The 21,654-nt window shown below is 39.2% G+C and overlaps 2 protein-coding genes across 10 annotated transcripts in view; one reads left to right on the top strand and one right to left on the bottom strand.

Moving 5' to 3' along the window:
* Window positions 1–1,301: 1,301 nt before the first annotated feature.
* prpf40a (pre-mRNA processing factor 40 homolog A) lies at window positions 1,302–14,470 on the top strand. Of its 2 annotated transcripts, none has more exons than XM_011489710.3 (27): window positions 1,302–1,427; window positions 4,405–4,485; window positions 4,595–4,735; window positions 5,419–5,502; window positions 5,886–5,904; window positions 5,999–6,018; window positions 6,113–6,157; window positions 6,261–6,371; window positions 6,562–6,682; window positions 6,893–6,917; window positions 7,078–7,335; window positions 8,305–8,410; window positions 10,183–10,247; window positions 10,353–10,517; window positions 11,379–11,487; window positions 11,581–11,731; window positions 11,853–11,986; window positions 12,071–12,185; window positions 12,478–12,569; window positions 12,668–12,784; window positions 12,935–13,072; window positions 13,177–13,272; window positions 13,345–13,431; window positions 13,518–13,608; window positions 13,691–13,752; window positions 13,842–13,994; window positions 14,079–14,470. In XM_011489710.3, the coding sequence occupies exons 1-27, from the start codon at window positions 1,425–1,427 to the stop codon at window positions 14,166–14,168; spliced, it is 2,679 nt and encodes an 892-aa protein (XP_011488012.1). In that variant the 5' UTR covers window positions 1,302–1,424; the 3' UTR covers window positions 14,169–14,470. The 2 variants fall into 2 exon arrangements, with proteins under 2 accessions (XP_011488012.1, XP_011488013.1); XM_011489711.3 differs by having other exon boundaries at window positions 1,365–1,427; window positions 6,116–6,157.
* A 605-nt stretch (window positions 14,471–15,075) lies between these two features.
* The window catches only part of fmnl2 (formin like 2), a 42,361-nt gene continuing 35,782 nt past the window's right edge, over window positions 15,076–21,654 (bottom strand). For 3 of the 8 annotated variants that reach the window (XM_023951085.1, XM_023951088.1, XM_023951092.1), the window contains 3 exons: window positions 20,068–20,163; window positions 19,587–19,710; window positions 15,076–16,597 (listed from right to left, as the gene is read on the bottom strand). In XM_023951085.1, coding sequence (XP_023806853.1) covers window positions 16,488–16,597; window positions 19,587–19,710; window positions 20,068–20,163 — 330 coding nt within the window. In that variant the 3' untranslated portion in view covers window positions 15,076–16,487. Of the gene's footprint in view, window positions 16,598–16,918; window positions 17,016–18,545; window positions 18,666–19,586; window positions 19,711–20,067; window positions 20,164–21,654 lie in introns of all 8 variants that reach the window. The other 5 variants (XM_023951086.1, XM_023951089.1, XM_023951087.1 and 2 more) reach the window with 3 other exon arrangements.

The following is a 21,654-nucleotide window of genomic DNA, read 5'->3' as shown; positions in this document are numbered from 1 at the left end:
GTTGGTAGCTCATGTGGCTATGCTTGACAGGAAGCCAATTGTCAGATGAGACTGCAGTGCCTGCAAGGCAGGTCAGCAGGATGCTGGACTCAAAACTCACTGCCTCAAAATGGCCTGCAGCAAACATTGACCAACTCATATATTGTGAATCAATAGCACAGACAAAGATGAGGTACTGGCGAACTGGGTTAGGACTAGATCATAAGCACTCAGTGGCTCAGGCGGTTGAGCAGGTCGGCCAATGATCGAAGGGTCGGCGTTTTGATCCCTGCTCCCCCCGGTCAACTATCGTTGTGTCCTTGGGCAAGACACTTCACCCTCCCCGCCTCCAGTGTGGTTCCACTGGTGTGTGAATTCGTATGAATGCCCCGGTGATGGTCAAAGGGACCATAGGCGCATACTGGCAGCCACGCCTCTGTCAGTCTGCCCCAGGGCAGCTGTGGCTACATCAGTAGTTACCATCACCAAGTGTGAATGAGGAGAGAATGAATAATAAACATGTTGTAAGGGTTTTGAGCGTCTGGAAAAGCGCAGATGAATCCAATACAATACTATTTTTCTTATAAATATAGTGTTTTTAATGTTTATTTGGAAAGTGGGAATTAGTTGAGCCCTGGTTTAGACATCTAATCAACCTAATTGTCAAGAAACAGAAAAACGACAGGTGAAATGTAGTATCAATAATTAACCCCATGCTTAAAGCAAAGCAAAAGAAAATATTTGATAAATGTATCTTTAACTGATTCATTTGTTATTGTTATTTTTTATTTCAGCTACTCCAAATTCTACATGATGTTTAATCAAAAAACAGCTCTTTCCGTTTTTGTGTAAGGCAACCAGCATTACACTCAAGTATAGTCATCTTTACCCGACTCATTTTCAATGTACCTAGTAAAGAATAAAGATAATGAAATCCCTTATAAGACTATTCTTGGCATAATTAACAGCCTTTTAGTGGCATTTCTTCTGCCCTATTTTGGCAAAATATCCTTTTCAGATTTCTAAATTGGTTGAGGTTACATTAGATGTTGAGCAGGTCTGGTAATTGTCAAGAAAAGAGTGAACACATTTTATACCATTTACAATCATATGGACATATGAGTTATTTCATAATAATATGTGTGATGTTTTAAGTGAAACATTTGACTCAAAAGTTACATTGAGCCACACTCTTTTATTTGCCCTACTTTTAATTTGTTATATAGTTCGTTTGTGTTGTGTTTTTTTCCCTTTGAAACTCATAAATCTGGAATTCTTCTCCCCTCATCCCCGTTGATGCGCATGTCTGCGCACATTTAGCGCAAACTAACGCCACTGAGCTACAAACTTTGACCTCTTTGCGCCGGAAGCAACGTCGACCAATCGTATCGCTCTTTGTTGGGAGGTGCTGATGCTCACATTTGTCGAAGGCTCATTGAGACAACATGGTAAGTATCGTTGCTTCAAGTGCTAGTTTTTGTTTTCATGTTATATGCTAAATGCATTTTGTGGCTTTAAATTCACTACTTCTTGAAGGTTATTTTAAAGCTTATTTTACTATAGAGGGGCTAGACGTTTCAACAAAACCGCGACGTTAGCTTTTTTGTTAGCATTTAGCCGAGTTAGCGTCATGTCATCGACTATCACCATGAGAAGAAACACTAATAAGGAAAGAATAAACTCCCAATTGTAAAATGAATTTTGTTCTGTCAGTGTGGCAGTAGATAATTTATGCATTTTATGTAAAGGTGGTTTGGTGTAAAGGTCACAATCGCTGCCTCTCTTACTCTTCTTAGCCAGAGCATAGACCTAGCCCGTGTCCTCCTCGTTATAACAATCATTAACTGATGCTTAAGAATTGAAGGAAGGGTAATTAAGAATAGGGACAGACTTTTTATATTTCATGATAATCCATCTATCTACACGAGATACTTTTTTATTGACCAAAATTATGTATTTTTACACTTTTGTACCTATATGTTTATTTGTGAAATTACAGTTAACCTAAACGATAACTATAACTTGCTCACTTTAAAAAAATGTATTATTTATAAACGTTTTAAATGGATTTCCTTAAAATAAATTGTCTGTGGTAGTTTAAGACTATTTTGGGGGAAAAACATCTTGACAATGAATAACTAGATTGTTTTTCCTGCGGATATACATTTAATTGTGCATGTAATTTGAATTGATTAAAGTTGTAGATGTTCTATTTTAACGTGTTAGATAAAGAAAAACAATACAGGCCAAGTTCCAAAAAGTTAGAACTAGAAGTACTGTTCAACTAAAGTTTAAATGTTTACAAATGGTTAAAATGTTATATTTGTCAGTAAAAATCAGCTTCAGGTGTCACAGCTCAACAGGAGTATGACTAGCATTTGAGTTCAATGCATTGTTACATAGTTGAAAAGTATTAACAGTCTGTGAAAAGCAACTTGAAAGCTAAAAAAAAAAAAACTTTAAAGTTGGAATTCTGCCTCTGTCTCAAAAATTGTGGGGAAGGGTAGTTAAAGCAACTGCTCTATACAAATCTAAACATATATTATTTTGATCAAAATTATTTTCGTTGAAGCTTTTATGTCCACTTAGAGTAGAAAGATATGGTAAATGGATCATTTCTATTGCAAAAAGTATGCTAAAGTGAATCATTTCCCTCCACTAACTATAATAGAAAAAAAACATCTTATTTGTAAAGTAACGAAAATACTAAAAGTAGATTAAAAAAAACTTGCCTAAAATAGAGCAAAATTTTCCCACTCATGCTGTAAATGTTTTGCTTTTTAACAAAATCCCACTAAAGTATGTTGTAGATACGAATGGATAAAACTGGTACACAGACGTAGTTGTTTGAATAAAACAATATTTTGTTTGTTATAACACCATCAAGCCGAAGAATTCTTACTTTCTTTTCTATCTTTTCTTAATTGGATTATTCTATATAAATACAATTCAAGTGGTAAATAGATCCAATGTCTTCAACTGTAAGTGATTTTAAACACAGATTGTTTAAATATATAATCACAATAAAGCAAATGAAATCAAACTTTATTTATAGAGCACTTTTTAATACTTTATTATTGCAAAGGTCTTCACACACAAAAAATCAAAGAGCCAATGCTGTTTTCATAAAAATAACATCAAACTAATAAAAACACAATGCTCTTAACTCCCTGATCCCATCACCTCCACATTAGAAAACATTAAAATGAGCATATATTTGAGAGTAGGAATAAAACCAAAGTGAGTATCTCTAAAGTAATTTAAATTAAAACTCTTGTTTTAACACGAATCCCCCCCCCTCCCCAAAGTCACATATTTATTAAGTGACATGTTTTTACTTTAGCCATCCATTAAGAACTGTTTCACTTTCCAGTGTTTTTTTTTCATTCCTGAATCTTTGGATTTTATTTACAGCCCCTTGTTTAACCATTTACCTGCTCAGTTTAGACTTTCTGGTTTAACTTGATGCCTTGTATTAAAAAAAAAAACACTTGAAAAAAGTGTTAAAAACAGCTGCAGAACTAACGGCTGAAAATATAAATGACTTCTGTAGATAAAACCTGATTTTTTATTATTACCTCTGACAACGTCTGGACCACCCCACCTAAAACTCCAACTTCTGTCATGAACGATGTCGTTGGTTTTGCTCCTTATTTTTCATGGGTATATTAGGGTGAAACTTAAAACCGCGCAAAAAAATTTCTGGCAGATCGTCTTAAAAACTCACAGTGGCTTGTTGCAACAGATTTTTTCTCATCTTTTTAATTTCTATCTCAGAATTGAAATGCTTGGAGGAACACAGAGTACAGTTTAGTTACTTCATTTGTTGTCCCCCTGAAAAATCCATTGTATGACGTCAAATATTGCCTGTCTAGCCAGTCAGAGAACCTATTACATTTAAATTACTAATTTTAATTAGTTTAGCTTGGCTTTTAAAACTCCAGCTTCAAATGAAAGTCTAAACTGGTTTCAATTAGGATTTAGAACATTGAAGTGCACAGTAAATGTAAAATCCTAGCAATGAGATTTGTTTATTTAACACCATAATCACTTTCAATTTTTAAAATCCTATAAAATGCTGTTTTTGTAGGAATTCTGTCATGACTAGTTTAAACAAAATATATTTTTTAATATATCAGTAAATGTATCATCAAAATATTGGGATTGCTATTTTTTTATACTGATTGACTTTAAAATACTTATGCATGTTTTTATGAAAGGAATGATATTTGTCCTCATGTAATTACAATGCTAACTTTAAGTTAGTTTGTTTCTATACTGCTTTGCTTTAAATATTTTCTTTGGCAGGTCAATAAACTTGAGGATTTAGATTTATTGGTTTTTCCTAAATAATTGACTCTTAAGGGACTTTCCAAAAGTACAAGTTATGAGTTCTGACTGTGTTTTGTTTCTTTTTCTTAACAGTCTTCAACAGAAGCTAACAATGGTCCGAGCCAAGCACCAGCTTATCCGGCTGTACCACCCTCAACAATACCTCCTCCATATGTGAGTGATGGATAATTTTCAAAAATATGTTTTTGTCTTTTTTATTTCTCTGTTGTATTTGGAGTAAATAAGAATTATGTTTGTCTTTTTTTCTCTTTCGCTTCACCAGATGGGACCGCCAGGAATACCACCTCATTTTGCTCCGATGGGAATGCCCCCTATGGGTCAGCGACCTAGCATGACTCCTATGCCTCCTGGTATAATGCCCCCTGGCATAATGCCTCCTATGGCAGCCCCACCATTGGGACAGGTATGATTGTATGACATTTGTACCGCCCATGCAGCTTCTTCTGCAATGTGTTGCAAGAAGTTGGATGCCGTTATTTATTCATGTTATTCAGCTTATGGTTGCATTAATGCTGTGACTAAAGTTACATTTGAGAGCATAGCTTTGTAAAACTAAGATGCTAACAGAAATATAGTTAATGACGATAATAAATATCAAAAGATACAAATAGATTAATTAAATGAAAGCAAAGATTAAATCGACCTTGCCAGAAAAATTTCAAATGAACCATAAAAATCTGTATGTGAAGATGAATGCGATCTGATTGTTTTGGGTTTTTTTTTTTTCAATAAAAACATGGTATTGTGATTGAAACACTTCAGATCACTTTTCAGAATTGAATTAATGTTTTTTTTTTCCCCACAGCCGTCACAAATGTATTTGGGTTTTAAAAGATTTTTAGAAAGAAGTTTATGCCAAGTGACATACCTACAGATCTGAAAGGAGCTGTTTGTTCACAGAGCATAAGCTGTGGTTGGATTTATTTAGACAAGCTTGCTATACTTGGCTTCAAAGTTTCTTTTCTCCTCATTGAAAATCAAGCCTTTTACACGGTCATGCTTTCTCATTCAGAGTGTTATTGCTTAGGCCTGCACTTGCTAGTATGGAAATGCAAAATTAATATTTCATGATGCTCCTTTTATTAGATGCCAGGCATGTTGCCACCTATGTTACCAGGGATGATGATGGCTCCTCGCATCCCAGCTGCGACTGTACAGCCAACGGGACCGGTAATTTTCACAATCTTTTTTCCTCTTTTTATTAAACATACTGTAAAAAAACATGGCTATTTTTCAAATTCAAGAATATCTTCTTAAATAAATTCCAAAAAAATGGTTATATTCCATAACGTTGAAATGTGTAGTTGAAGTTAAAACTGCATGAAAGTCTCGAGTTGTTTTCAGTTGTAGAGTAAGAAGGTGTTTTATCGGTTTTATGTAATGGGTCAAATGGATTTTGGAACTTGAGGACATTTTTGAAAAGCATGAATTTGTTTTTGCTTTCCTAGAGCGTTAACACTAGTCTAAAAACCTTTTTTGTTTCATTTCTATCACTTGTACTTAATGTTTCTTATTTTTAAATGGTGACTAATTCTGTGATTTTTATTTTTCAGCCTGGTGTTGATACAACAGGTACAATCCTTAATGATATCTTTATGATTAATTTACTTCACTGCTGTTATGTGCATTTCAAGCCTATGCTCTCTTTTTGTGTTGATTTTGACAGTTGCTGCACCGGGAACAACTGTAAGTGGATTCAGCGTCTACTTTCATACAATTGACTAACTTCCTGTTTATATTTCATCTTGTTTCTGAATTTATTTTTGTTGCTTTGTTCTAGCAGAACACCACAAATGGAGCTTCACAGGAAGAGCAACCAAAGAAGGTTGGTTCACATTTCAAAACAAAAGTCTTTACCTTGGCTCTAACAAAAATGTTGCATTAACACGGAAAGGGACGCTTTAACGTTGTTGTGTTTTCTGCTTTAGAAGTCTGTTTGGACAGAACATAAATCCCTGGATGGGAAAACGTATTATTACAACACCGAGACCAAACAGTCCACATGGGAGAAACCTGACGATCTCAAATCTCCTGCAGAGGTACAAAAACGCTCATGTCACGATGCTCGAGGGAACTGGGCAGCTTAGCTTACTGCTCATAGTACTGTCCCAAGTTAATATAGTCAGAATCTGTTTATAAAATGCTATTAATGTGCATAAGATAATTTCTTTTCTTTTAAAAAGAGGTTTTATACCAGAATCAAACTTCACTGAATTTTATCCTCTGTAGCAACTTTTGTCTAAATGCCACTGGAAGGAGTACAAGTCCGACACAGGAAAGCCATATTACTACAATTCTCAAACGAAGGAATCCAGATGGACCAAACCCAAAGAGCTGGAGGACCTCGAAGGTAAACAGTTGTCGTTTCCTCAGCCTTTTGTGTGAGAATAAAGCAAATCCAAACCATGGATGTTTAGTGAATGACACTTTTCATAAGCTGCATTTTGACTCGCTACACGATCAAATGCAGGAACACATTGATTCCTTAAGTGAGATCATGTCGGTGTTCGTCTCTTATGAGAGCCGAACCCTCACAGTAAACCCATTTTCTCTCTTCCAGCTATGATCAAAGCAGAGGAGAACGGGTAAGTTTCTCAATTTTCCCTGGGTTACTTTCTACACCTTTTTTTTTACTTCCGATATGTTTCAAAAGTCATCATCCCAAATGTGTCATTTTCTTGGTAATCATAAAAGCATCTGTGGTAGTAAAAGAGCTTTTTATATATATATATATTTATATTTCAGAACAGCAGAGACGGCGGCTGTGACCCCAGGAACTGCTGCTACCCCCACAGTGCAGGCAGACAACACTGCTACGTTGGCTGCAGTGACGGAGGTGGAAACAACAACCGCTGTAGCTACGGCAGCAGCGGCTGCTGCAGCAGCAGTCGTCTCAGAGGAGCTACCGTCCCAGGTGTCCGTGCATCCAGCAGCTGAGGTTAAGACCACAGATGCACCTGTGGTTTCCACCGAGAGTTCAGCTGTGACAGAGAACACAGCAAGGTAAAACATTACAGGCCCTAATATTTGAAAGAAAAAGTTCCATTTCTATGTTTTTCAGCCCTGAACTGTTAAAAGTCTTTAGGATTGTATCCGAACAAATGATTTCTGTGCACCACAGGTACATCAAAATGAGTAAAGGAAGTTATTCATTTTTATTGTAAAACTTTTTCCTATTATTGACAGATGCGACAGATTGCTAAGCTTTTAAAATGATGGTTAGTTTTGAAGCAGTTAAGTGCAGAAATGTTAACTGAGCTAGACTGGAAGTTATTACAAGTGATGATAAATAAATAAGTCATTGACATTCACATTAAAGGCAGTTTTATTTATGTTGATCCCAATTTGCATTAGCAAGCAGCAGTTTGACAAAGAAAGATGCCTTTCCATTACTTCAAATAGTATTTTGGGGTGGTAAAGTTGAGCCTTTAGTGTCTGTTGTTTTTTTTTTTTTTTTTACAAACTCTTACTTACCGTTATGTGTTTTTAAAAAATTAAATCTTTTAACTTATTTGTATTTTGTATTTTGCTGCATCCGTTTCAGATCTCCAGTCAAATCATAACTGGTCATATTTTAAATTGTGAACTAACCTTTTAGCAAAGCATAATCCAAATAGTGAAAAGTGATTTCTAAATGCATCAGGATCATGTGTATTTTACCGTAAGGTGTTACTAAAAACTGCTGTAGAAATACTCCATACAGAGGGAGGTGTAAAGTTCAGAGAGGTCAGTGCAACATCATCCAAAACACATTTGCAATCAAACAGCCACTAAGTGCTTTTCCATTTCCAAGCGTTTCACACACTGCTGCAACAAAACAAGCCATAAACTATTTATTTACCGGAACAATATTTTTAGACAAGAAAATCAAGATAATGTTACATAGATCTTAAAGTAGGTCAGTGGGTGGCAGGAAATTTTCGTACTGTGGTTCATCAGAGACTCGCAGCTAACATCTTTCTTGGCTCTCAGTGTTAAGGTCACAAAAGAAGAGCCGCCGGAAATCCAGAAGAAGACCTACAAATGGAACACCAAGGAAGAGGCCAAGCAGGCTTTTAAAGAGCTGCTGAAGGAAAAGGTGAGTTATAAAAGCAGGAATTTTGATGTTTAACCCATGGTGTTCACACTGAACGAGCAGGGAGGGGCTTCTTCTTTTTGTACTGTTTACTACCACATGGACACCCCCCACAGTTGGAAGAGGCTAAGTGCAAAATGTCGAAGCGGTGCGATTTGGGTAAAAAAAAGAACGGTTAGCTAGTTTCCTTGCAATAGCGAGTATGGATTACCGTTATGTCAGGAGAGTAGTCTTGGTTTATCTTTAGCTGAAAAACAAATCCAGACGTTGTCAGGCTCGTCGCCATGTCTGCGCTAACCAGATCATCCAAATCCATACGTCACTACCAAATCATAGTCCCTGATTGGTCAAAATTCGATGGCCAAGCGTTTTGTTTGTAGAGCCTAAAAATGGTTGTAAAACGTGCGTAGCTATACGTGAACTCGAGAGTTTTGAACGTAGAAGCCTGAAATGCCAAATTACACGGGCTACGGACACAACGGGTTTGTGCCGCGCGCTCTTGAATGTGCAGCTAGCCTATGGTGTTCACAAGGGGTGGGGGGGGTGGGGGGGGGCTTCTTTTTTAACTGTTTACTAGCACATGTCCGCCACCTACAGTTGGAAGAGGCTTGGTGCGCCCGTCCACGAGCCACAATTCCTAATTTCTCCTCCATGATCAGCTTTCAAACAGCTTCCGGGAATTTAAAGGGACGCCAATCCATACGTCACTACCTAATCCAGGTCCCTGATTGGTTAAAGTTCAAACTGGGTTAACTTAATGGCCTTGCATTTTGTACATAGAGCCCAAAGACATAGAAACTTGCGTAGCTACTCATAAACACAAGAGTTTTGAACGCGGACGCCCAAAACGCTTTTGTACCCGTGTTTATGTAAACATTTGATTGGAAGTGGGCGCTTGACTGTGTGTGTCAACGTAGCTTAGGAGACTGGCTTGGACAGAAAGATGAGCTTTGTTGATCATTTTTAAAGGATTCTCTGTTTAAACAATTTAAATATTCAAAATTATTTATATTTTTTTTAAGTATTTCATACTTTATGTGTGTAAACCACAGATTTAGCCTTATCATTTTGTATCTGAAATAGAACTTTGTTTAAACTGAGAGACTTTTTGTGTAAAGTGCTGCTTATCTCGGTTTTCTGTCTGTATTTATAGTTGCTTCCTCTTTGCTTCGGATCTTGATCTAATCCGTCTGCTGCTCTTTAGCCTCTGGGAGGTCTGCTAAGCTTCACCTCCTGTTGCTGCGAACGTGTTGTGTGTTCAGTTTGCAAGCAGCTGAGCACCGCCCACCTTTAACGCTACTATATTTAGTTGCTTTTTAATTTAGTGCACAAGGCTCTCCACTGAGATTGCTTGCCATTTCCTTCAAGATCCTAATGGCTCCGTCTTTATGATTAGCTTTATTGGATCACAGGCACGGGGATGGCTGGGATTAGGACACTGAGAGAAATCGGCATGCCTCAGTGAGTTAGAATAACTGTGACAACTGACAAGACAGAGGCACATAGTGGAATCAGTTCATAATGGATGAAGGACTTACTCCCTGGGAAAGTGGCTGAAAGGGCACTTATATAAGTCCTTGGTGGCACTTCTTGAATCATTGCCACTTCACACCTCTTAACCTGGCATCTATTAGTAATTAAGGAAATGTATTGACTGTGAGCAGCAGAGATCGTTGTCTCTTCCCTTTGTTTTTTGGGTTTACACTCCCCCCCCTTCCCAAATAATTTCCGTTTTTGTACTTGACTCCGTCACGGTGTGATTTCCTCTGTTTTAGGGCGTTTCATCAAACTCCTCTTGGGAACAGGCCATGAAACTGATTATCAATGATCCTCGCTACAGGTAACGGTATCCCCGCGGGTTTAATTTATCCCACTATTCTGGGTCAGAGCTGCATCATCTCTGACCTCCAATTCTCCTTTGTGTTTTTTTTATCCAAACAAACAGTGCACTTCCTAAACTGAGCGAAAAGAAGCAAGCTTTCAACGCCTACAAAGTTCAAACTGAAAAGGAAGAAAAGGAGGAGGCTCGGATTAAATACAAGGAGTCCAAAGAGACCTTTCAGAGATTCCTGGAAAACCATGAAAAGATGACGTCCACCACCAGATACAAGTAAGTGCTAGTCAATCTGCAGTAAGTGTTTCTGCGGGGCAGGCTGGTGATGCTGTGAATTGTCGATGTGATTATGCAGACGGAATCGGGGAAAGGTCATCTGTGGCTTTTGCACACTGTCAGACGGACACAAACCTGTTGGGTTCCTCTTAGCCTACTGTAGGATGTGTCACCCTAAGCTGCTATTTTAAAATCTTTTTCACAAAAATTGAACCTTATTTGGTCATTTTGCTTCACTGAAAATAATTTTAATTGACAGTTTTAAAAAAATAAAACTTTTAACTCCCTGTCTTAGAAAAAAGGCCATCTATACGTGACAAAAAAATCTTTTTTTTCCCTGTTAATTTTGCTAATATAATATCTTGAGCTAAAGCCTTAATTTATTTTTATTTTCCGCCTAGCAATATTAGGAAAAAGTCCTGTAACGGGACAGAAATGTTCCGCATGTGTCACCGGCGTGCAGATCTGCATCTAGCATCCATTTCATCCCCTCTTTGATTCAGCATGCGGGTGAAAGTCACCAGAACTGTTGGACTGTTGACCTTGACAACAAGCCAGTTCCAGAGTTGTGTTGGCACCAGCCTGCAGTCTGACATGACACACAACAGGCGGTTGGAAAAGGACTTTTTCTCCAACGTCTGCATCCAACTTTAATGACGCTAGAAGATGAAACATTCCTTCAACTGTTATGATGTCTTTTACATTTTGAACCGTTCATGTTATCATTTCATGGGGTTGGATTTAGTTCTGCTTGAGCGGATGCTTCAGCTAGCATAAACCAAAAAAACCGTGGCATGAAAGGGAAGTGTGGCCTGTGAAATGCTGCCCTCAAGTGGGTTATATATTGTGTGGATCTTTCAGGAAAGCAGAGCAGATGTTTGGAGAGCTTGAAGTGTGGAGCTGCGTTCCTGAGAGAGACAGACTTGAGATCTATGAAGATGTGCTCTTCTTCCTGGCTAAAAAGGAGAAAGTAAGGCTTTGTTTCAGTCAAGAAAAAGTCCTTTTGAAGTTTGTCATCTCTACAGTGGCACAGAGTGAAATGAGTGGTTAATGTTTTATCCAGGAACAAGCCAAGCAGCTGAGGAAGAGAAACTGGGAAGCTCTGAAGAACATTCTAGACAACATGGCAAATGTTACGTACCGCACCACGTGGTCTGAGGCGCAGCAGTACCTGCTCGATAATCCTACTTTTGCAGAGGATGAAGAGCTGCAGAGTATGAAAACTAAAACTCACATTTTGTTGTTTGTACAGTTGAATAAAAAGATGTGGAAGTGAGAAGACTTTTGTGAAACGGCCACAGATCCTCCGCTGATTGTGCTGTTGTGTGCCTGCAGATATGGATAAAGAGGATGCCCTCATTTGTTTCGAGGAGCACATACGGGCCCTGGAGAAGGAGGAAGAGGAGGAGAAACAAAAGACCCTTCTTAGAGAAAGAAGACGACAACGGAAGAACAGAGAGTCCTTTCAGGTGAAGGAGGAACAAGGAACAACGGAGCGTTTCATATGCAAAGGGATTTGTTTGAATCTCATTTTTGTGCAAAAACCTTTTCAGAAATTTCTGGATGAGCTCCATGACCACGGTCAGCTTCACTCCATGTCCTCCTGGATGGAGATGTACCCTGCCCTCAGCTCAGACATGCGCTTCGCCAACATGCTGGGACAGCCTGGTATGACAGCAGGACGCGGCACATGTGGCTGCACGTCTGAAGTGAACTCGGTGCTCTGGAGCACGTGGACGCCGCATGTGCAGTCTGCCACTTGAGCTGAGAAACACTGACAACATCCTAAAGGGCCTTTTTTTAGAAATTATGTTTAACATGAACATTGAGCTCACTCTAAGTGAGAAATATTTCATGTTTTAGCCTCTAATCTTAACTGAATTGTTCTTTTTATTATTATTTAAGGCAGTTCTGTTTCTTCTTGATATTTCAACTTTTATACATTTGTGTTTTTCTGCAGGTTCCACTCCTTTGGACCTCTTCAAATTCTACGTAGAAGACTTAAAAGCTCGTTACCATGACGAAAAAAGAATAATTAAAGATATCCTCAAGGTTAGGATTGTGGTTCAGCTTATCATTAGAACAGTTTATGGTGATTGTTTTCAGAGAGCTTTCTAGAATTACCTCTCTGCATATCCGTCCTTCCTCAGGACAAAAGCTTCATGGTTGAAGTGAACACCAGCTTTGATGATTTCGGATCAATCATCAGCTCAGATAAGAGAGCCGCTACACTGGATGCAGGGAATATCAAGCTGGCCTTTAACAGTGTATGACTCCTCCCCTCAATCAGCTTTAAATGTGTTGCTGATGTTTTGTCAAAATGATCTGTTAACGGACAAAATAGCTGACCTAAAGAGACTTTGTTTAAAAATCGAAAGCAGTTTTTTCTTATTTTGTTTTCCTCCGTCCCTCTGCAGCTGCTGGAGAAGGCTGAAGCCAGAGAGCGGGAGCGGGAGAAGGAGGAGGCCCGCAAGATGAAAAGAAAAGAGGCCGCTTTCAAGACCATGCTAAAGCAAGCCACTCCGCCCCTGGAACCAGAGGCATTGTGGGAGGGAGTACGTATTCTCCACACACAGCAGTCCTATTTATATCCTTGTCCCTCCTTTTCAGTTTGGATCTAACTAAATGTTTTGTGATGAGTGACATTTAACTCTTTCAGGTCAGGGAGCGGTTTGTGAAAGAGGCGGCCTTTGAGGACATCACGCTGGAGTCTGAGAGAAAACGAATTTTTAAAGACTTCATGCACGTCTTGGAGGTAAGGCTGGCGGGACGGGGGGGGTGGTGTTATTTAGAAAAGTGATGTAGAAAAGTCAATGCTTTTTCACAGCATGAATGTCAGCATCACCACTCCAAGACAAAGAAGCACTCAAAGAAGTCCAAGAAGCACCACAGGAAAAGATCTCGCTCCAGATCGGTTAGCGATTCTCTTCTCAGCACTTAAATACAAAGTTCTGCAGCTTCAATTCTGTAAAGTCTGGTGACGTATTTACACATTAACAGGGCTCTGAGTCTGAGGAAGAGGAGTACCACAAGAAGAAGAAGAGGTCTCAGTCCAAATCTCCATCAGAACGATCAACTAGTGGAGAGTCCGGTGAGTGTTTTTGTTGTTGGATTGATTCCTCGCTGCAGGACAGAAATGCAGCTGTGTTTGACTCCTGGATATTTTCTACCAGAGAGGAGCTATAAAAAATCCAAGAAGCACAAGAAGAAGGGCAAGAAGAGGCGCCACAAGTCTGTAAGTGTCCCGGAGCTTTCGCCACACACACGGCATCTTCAGAAGCATGCCATAATATCCATTGAGTTCATTATAACTGTGATAAACAGGCCTCGCCAGATTCTGACAGCGAGAAGAAGACGAGAGAACGTGAAGGGAAGCGGGAAAAAGATGCAGAGAAGGATAAAGAGGACAAATCCAGAGGGAAATCCCGCCCAGACTCCAAGCAGAAATCTCCTAAAAGGAAAGCGGCTAAGGAAGAGGTTTGTTCAGGCGTTACGATGGAACACGTTTGTGTCATCGCGCCCTGAAATGTCAAATAGCACCATTGTGGTTTGTCTAAGCAGGGCGGCTGGGATACATCAGGCAGTGAGCTGAGTGAAGGAGAGCTGGAGAAAAGAAGAAGAACCTTACTGGAGCAGCTGGATGCACCTTAGCCTGCAGCGACTGCATCATGCTGGACTGAAGAAGCCCTTCGGTTTATGGGAATCTCCCTCACTGTTCTTATGAGCATTTTCAGACTAATTGATAGCAAGAAACTGAATTGGAAATTTTTCACTTGTTAGCATTGAGCATTTTACTTTAGCGGTTGTAGTTGTACATGTTTTCTGTTAACTTTTTTTTTATTAAGGCATATCTTAATGTCAAGTTGTCATTTTGACCAATTTGTGACTTCAGTGCAAATATAATCAAAAGAAATGCCAATTTTGGTGCATTTAATAAAATGTTCAACCTGAAATCTACGGGCAGCAAATGTATTTTTTCCCACTTTTATCTTGACATATTGTTTTCTTTCAACAAAAAATAACTGGAGTGTTTAGGTTTTAAATTTCAACATATGTCTCAAAAAAATAAGAGGATCATTGTAGGAGCCTAAAACAGTCTTTAACTTTGACGAAATAAAACAAACGGGGCTTTCTCAATTGGAATTAAGTCTTAAAAGTAGTATTGTCAAATCTGCAATACCAACTTCGTTCCTTTAATGGATTTGTCTTTTAAAAACAAAAAAACAAGTGACAGTATATTATAATTAAGATTTTTAACTTCTTTTAAATATTTTTTACATAAGTTTTTGCATCCCTACCCATAAAGACAGTCGTCGAATAATTCTTTTTTTCAGGTCAACTGGATGTTAAAGGTTAATCTAAAAAGATGTTTTGATTCTTCCAACTTTTTTTTTTAATCCTGCTGCTGGTAATACAAAAATGTACACATTTTATTCAATAAATATGCGATAAACCAAATGAATATGAAATGATTGCAACAAATCTAACATTCTCACCCATTACATGTGTGCAAAAATACAGAACTTGCATGATGAAAGGATTGTCAATAAAACAGTGATTTTTTTTATATTTAATGTCAATAGTTTATTGTATTTTTTGAAAATCTCATAATCACATTGTTATAAAAAAAATTGTTATTCTGAACTGAGAAGAAGCTTTCTATGATAATCTTTTGGAGAGAATAAAAAAAAAAAAAACAGCATTAGCCAGTTTGACACAGTAAGAGACAGAAGTTGAGTGGTTCAGAGAGAAGGACAGGAGGTCTGGAGAGTAGGTTTTCTCTCTGCATGGTTTACCTGTGACACACCTGAACACAAAGCCCCGCCTCCTCACATCAAACCTTCACTGTCCGCTTGGCTTAATTTAATACACACGAAACAAAATCTATAAGTTAAAAATAAAATTCAAGTTGGATAACACAAGGCAAGGAGTTTGTTTAAACAATATTTACAAAATTATAACCAAAAATAAAATAAAAATAAAAAACAGCAAAATGTCGGTACAATGAAAAGCAGTTGTGATGAGAGCTTTTGTCCAGTTTTTGAGTGGATATAAACAGAAAACGAGGTGGCGACGAATCTTTTAAGCAGTTAAATACTATACATCATAATTACAGTGACGTAAGAAAAACCTGTGTTGTTAGCAGACCCAGTAAAAACAGTCACTTCTGTCCAGTTTTGATGAAATCAGTGCGAGTTTTGTATTAAGTCATGCAGTTTGTTGCTTTGCGGTTTTAAAGTCGGCTTCATTTGCTCCCAAAAACCTCTGCAGCTACTCAAAGTCAGGCCTGTTAAACGTAGTTTTAGTGAACCCTCATTTATCTATGATCCTATAAAGACGTCAGTGTGGCTTTAACTTAGAAAATAAATACAATTCACATTAGTCCGCTATTCTTTTGTATTTCTCTTCTTGCTACTGTCGTACAAATATAGGTTTTCTTCAATCAGCCCTTTAAGTAAAACTGAGACTCCTCATATGTGGGGGGAAAAAGTGGAATGGATAAGAGCGCCGGAATGTACCAAGACACAGAGCGGGAGACATTTTGCTACAAAAACAAAGAAAAAACAAAGTTTGTAACAGCTAAAGGGAACAGGTCCCGTACATTCTATGTTATCCTTCCAACTTCTTATTCACACGGCTCCAAAGGCCCATGCATGTCCAGTTTGACACATTTAAACATTAAAGCCAGGTCGGGGTGTATTGCTTTTAAGTGGAGTTATACAAAAAAAAATACTAAAGAAACAGAATCACAAAAAATACACATTAATTTAGGCACTTGGCTCTTCTAAAGTGATTCATACTTTCAGACAAATTCAGTTCCAGTTCCTTCATTGTGAAACGCAGCCACGACGGAACACGCAGGAAATCTTTTGTACAAATATAGATGCTACAAATGCGCGTCCCCCTTCACCTGACTTGCTTTTATTCCATCCTCCCCTCCCTTCCCTCTTCACGTTCGCTGCTCCCTCGTCACATGACTATTTCTCCATTGTTCGCCAGCCGCAGGTTCTGATCATCGTAACGTTTCCTGACGCTCCTCCGCACGGCGTCCGCTCGCCGGTATGGTTGGTTCCTCAAATCTGGGTCGGGAAAGAGGTGGGATGGATTTGGACAAAAGACCTGTCAGTCATCGGGTCAGACTTGTCGGATGAGCCCACATGTTCAGGAGTGCTGGCAGCCTAACTTTCAAAAGCAGCGTAAGATCTACACACACATCAAGATACCTCTGCATGACGATAGGAAAGCTTTTATGATTTCTTTTAATTAAAAAAACAAAAAAAGACTTAAAACAGCAAACAATTTGAACTATAAATAAGGAAGTGAAGACAGGAAGAGCAGGCGGGGTGTCCAGGAAGAAAGGATTCCACACAAAAATTTGGAAGTAATAAAGGGATGCTTGCCATTTTGGGGATACATCCACTACAGGGTGGCTACTGGAGGACTTCCTTACCCTCAAGTAGACATTTGGAAATTTAGTAATATTATTCTTCTTTAGTTCTGGATAAAAAGAAGACAAAAGGAAGGTTAAAATAAATGGAGGAGGGGGCCGACCGGAGCCTGCCGGCCCGAGGCGTTCACAGTGGTGGAGCAGAGCGAGAGCAGAGGGAGGCTGAGGGGGAGGAGGACCGGAGGACAGCGCTGGAGGATGTTAAACTGGTTCAACTTGCAAACTTCCATTAGTGGACCCAAACTGCTTTGGAAAGTGGCTACCAGCAGAGAAGACATGAGCCCATTTCAACCCCCCCTAAACATCAGAGCAACAATAAATGCACCCCCACCAAAATATATTAATAAATAACCACAGCGCGCATGCAGCCAGGGAAAGTTTTTCAAGACTACAACAGTAAAAAAAATAAATAAATAAATAAATAAAAAATATCAGTGCAACAACCTGGATGCATGTTAGCAGCACACAAACACACCCCTGCGGGGTCAAGACACAAAGGATTTCTCTGAACACAACATGCAGCAGCGCAGCACACGTCTGACAGACAAGCGAATGCAGCAGGCGGGGGCCGGAACAGTGCATAAAGGGGGTGCAGGGTTGTAGCAAAGATGAAGCAGTGAGCATGCAGCAAAAAACAATAACAGTGCAACAACACATCATCGTTCATATCTGAATGAAAAACTGCAATGGATAATGCCACAGATACGCATCACTACATCACTCGTAACCATTGACTGCATATGAGAACTGGGCCGAGTGAGAGTGACGCCCTCTATAGAACGTGGCGTATTTCAGGCTCAGATGAAATGAAGTCCATTCAGTCGCCATTATTTTGGTGATACGCACACCACCATGATGGAGCCAATCAGGAGTGAGGCCACTGTCCTGGCACTTGCAGGCGGAGGTGGGAGATTGTCAAATGCTATGAACGTTCAATACTTTTTTTGAGGCATATGATTGGCCTTGAAAAACTTGCACTACAGAAAATATATGAACTTGTTAAAAACAAGTAGCAGCGTATTCTGACAGAAAGAGTAACTGAGTATTAGCTGTTCATTTTGCAATAGAAGTCTATGGGATTTTGGTGTCTCTGAGGTACTTCCTGTTTAGAAGGAAATGAGGGAGGAGTCACAACGTCCAGGTCTCTGATACAGTCAAATGTCATACCTGCAGTGGAGCTGCTTCTATATGCCACCATTTTTACAACTCCCGCTCCTTTTTCACTGTTCATTTTCAATCTATAGCCACTAGATGGCAGCATCCTGCCTGTTTTTCAGAGTAATGCTCTTTCTCTCCTGGAAACTGTGACATTATGTGTTGCCATTGTTGGTGAAGTAATGGGGGTGAATGGTGGTGAACGCTACATGCAGGGGAAATCCAACACTTCAACACCTTGTCATGCTCAGGGAGGAAAAAAAACAAAACAAAAACACAACAAACGCATTCATTGTCCTCAGAGACTGTGGTGAACCTGTATGCAGTGTGAGACTCAGGGTCGAAGGTTAAAAGGTGTGAAGGTGCATGCACAGGAGGGAGGGGGGGGGGGGTCAAAAGAAGGAGACAATATTTCATCCAGCAACCTTGAAGAAGAGAGAGTGATCTATAAGCTTAGTAATGGTACTCCTCATTGAGAGCGGACTCGCAGAAGAACCGAGAGCCGCGCTTGGCTGTGCGGGCGGTAAAGGGCACGGTCTTCAGCACTGCATTGAGAATGACAGGGACAACAGCCAGGATGACATGACAGCCACAATACAAGAGCAGATTTCTACTGGGTTTAGCACTGTTAGCATGAAGCAGGTCCCCCCACTGCTTTATCTGGATGCACTCGTTTGCACCAAAAACGTCCTTCAAAATAAGAAGCCGTTAATGTTGTGTCTACGTTTTTTCTTCATGTTTATTTTAAAATTGGTGCTTAAAACACTCAAAAAAAACCAGACTTTTCCTACTTTTAGGAATTTTTATAAGATAACCTTGTCTTTTTAATATTTTCTCTGCAAAATATTTAACTGTCTTCCAGTAATAAAAATAGAAGTTGTGTGTATATATTATACTAGCCTCTTAAGAGATGCTTTTCTGGTTCCATTATAAACATTAAAAATGGGTTTATTAACCTATTATCGAGTTTCTGAGCTCCTGGTTTGGATTTTCCTGACGTCAAATATGTTGTTTACAGTGCTAAAACACAATTCTAAATATGTCATTTTTAATGCATCTCATTTAAAGTGATAAATTGTGTTTTTAAAAATAACAACTGCTGTCAGGTTGGAGGAAAATATAACTCATAAGGACTTTTTAAAAACAGTACCTCCCTCAGGAAAGAGAATACTTAAAAACAATTCTCCTTCTTTTTCAGCTCTGCCATAACATAGTCATATCCAGGTCCTGTCTATGCACAGATGGTGTTACAAAGCAAAGACAAAGCAGATAAGAAGAGCAACAATCAGACATATTTGAGCTGAGCAACATTGCCATCAGTTTGATTCAAAACTTTGATTGTCAAAGTCGAGTGTTAGTTGGTTTAGAACCCTGTCATACTTAAAGACTGAATCTGAGCAGCAGAGAACCTCCATGCAGAGTTGTGTAGGTGTGTTTGTGTGTGAGCCTGATCCAGGTGAGGTTACCCGTGATGATGTCTTCTATCGTTCCGTCTTTGCCCTCATAGACGTGCCGGCTGTCTTTCACCTGCTTCCTCTTCAGCTCTTGGATCAGGTCCTGCTGCTGCCGCTTGTTCTTGTGGGAGGGAGACTGAGGAAACAGGAGGACACCATCAACTCTGGCTTCTCCCAATCACTAAGCAGGCCCCCTTCCTGTGTGCCTGTGCGAGTTAACAGAATTAAAACGGCTCCTGAGCTGATGTGACGCGGCTCAGCGGGGTCCAGATTGGAAGAGCCGGATAGAAATGCGCCCAGCAGGCGTTTGGTGTTCTACTAATCCTGTGGAACAGCAGTCTGGGGGGAGACAGGATGAAGATGAAGGAGAGGAAGTGCAGTTGGCTTTGCCTTCTGGACACTTTGATCCCTGTGAACCTCCCGGCCTAAAAAAGCACAAGGAAGGGAGCAGGAGGAAGAATAGGGGAAGCAAAAGAGTTGGGATCATTTTTACCTTTTGGTCTTCCTCCATCATGGCCTCTTGTTCTAGAAGTTTCTCCATCATAATCTGCTCCTGTCTCTTCCTCTGCTCATTGTCCTCCTCCGCTTGCTGAGGAGGAGACCATCGTTTAATGGAGTTTTGACAGCTTTTACTGAATGAGCATCAAAATTCTAAATTCCACTCAACATTTGAGAAATAAATTAAAAGAATAAACAACTATTTAAATAATCTGTAAGTAAGAATGAAAAAAGTTCAAGTAAAAGTTTAAGTAAAATAAAATGCTTAAAAGGCAAAAAGGTGGTTTTAAATGTGTATAGTTCCATGTTTTAACACTAAACATCCTGGCTCTGCAAAAACAAATACACAAAACAAATCAAAAATCATAAAACTTACTTTTTTCTTATTTTTCAGATCAGTTTAAGATTTGAAATACGCTTTTGGAGTTAAAAGTGATGCTTTGTAGCAAACACAAAACACTGTGTTAACAAAAGAGTCATTTGAAAGATCGAAATACTAATTATTTCCATCAGAGAAAACAAACGTCAAACCTGTAGATTGACCAAGGACAATGTCAAGTGTCAGAACTAAAAACTTGATAAGACATTGTTCTAAAATCGAAGGATTGAAGATAAAACGAGCAGAAGCAGAGAAAAACTAAGAAAAGAAAAGAATCATTAACAGTGGGCTGAAGCAAAACAGTTCTGGGTGGCTGCATTCAAGCATGCAAGACCGTTTGTTTGTGGCAGGTTTAATGAAGCGCAGCAACCTGAAGGGAACAAGGAAAACCTCGCTGATGACTATGAGGTCCTATTCCAGGGGAAAGATTAGGTAAAACGATGGACATTAACACTCTGGTTTATACAACTTCCTTTAATCAACTATTAAAAGCTTTCGTTTTCTAAGACGTCAGCAATAGCGTTCAAGTTTTCCTTTGTGGGAAAGGCCCAAAGTCCAGATCTCACTTGAGTTAAATCTTTTATAAAATGGTTCAAGGACTTTTAGAAAACCCTGGTACATTTTAGAAGATATATATCAAGAATACGTGATCACAGAAATTCCTTAAAAGACACAAATCTTGTAAACATCAGGGCAGAGTTGGGGGAGGAACTGGCTTTGGAGGACGACATCTGGAATGATGCTTTACTGAGAGTAAATGGCAGCTCCTCCTGCGCAAAATTGAACTGAATCCAATTAAAAGTTGAATATCGCGTCCACTTCTCCAAAGCAAGGCTAGCAAAGATCTATCCTAATGTAGAAGCCAGCTGTGACAGATGCCATCACACCCCTGCTGACTAAACACACATGTTCTGGCTGTGTGCATCTCTGACGTCATGCTGGTCTGTCATTTTTGTAACATCATCACAAGCTGTCAAAACCTATCTTCAACCAAACCCATGGCTATATTTGGCGTCACAGCCAGAAAACAATCTATTCTCATTGCTTTTACAACACTACCTTCAGGTAGAAGGATCTTATTAGACAAGAAGTAAAATAAGCCACCCAAAGTGTCTATTTGGTTTATTGCAATTTATGGAGATTAAATACACTCTAGGGGGGTTCAGAGGCAGGGGGCCCGATGTTTTCATACTTTGATGAGCT

Source organism: Oryzias latipes, chromosome 21, assembly GCF_002234675.1.
Source record: "Oryzias latipes chromosome 21, ASM223467v1".
NCBI classification, from domain to species: Eukaryota; Metazoa; Chordata; class Actinopteri; order Beloniformes; family Adrianichthyidae; genus Oryzias; species Oryzias latipes.
Note: the sequence above shows the minus strand (reverse complement) of the source record. Positions and strands in the feature narration are given on the sequence as shown.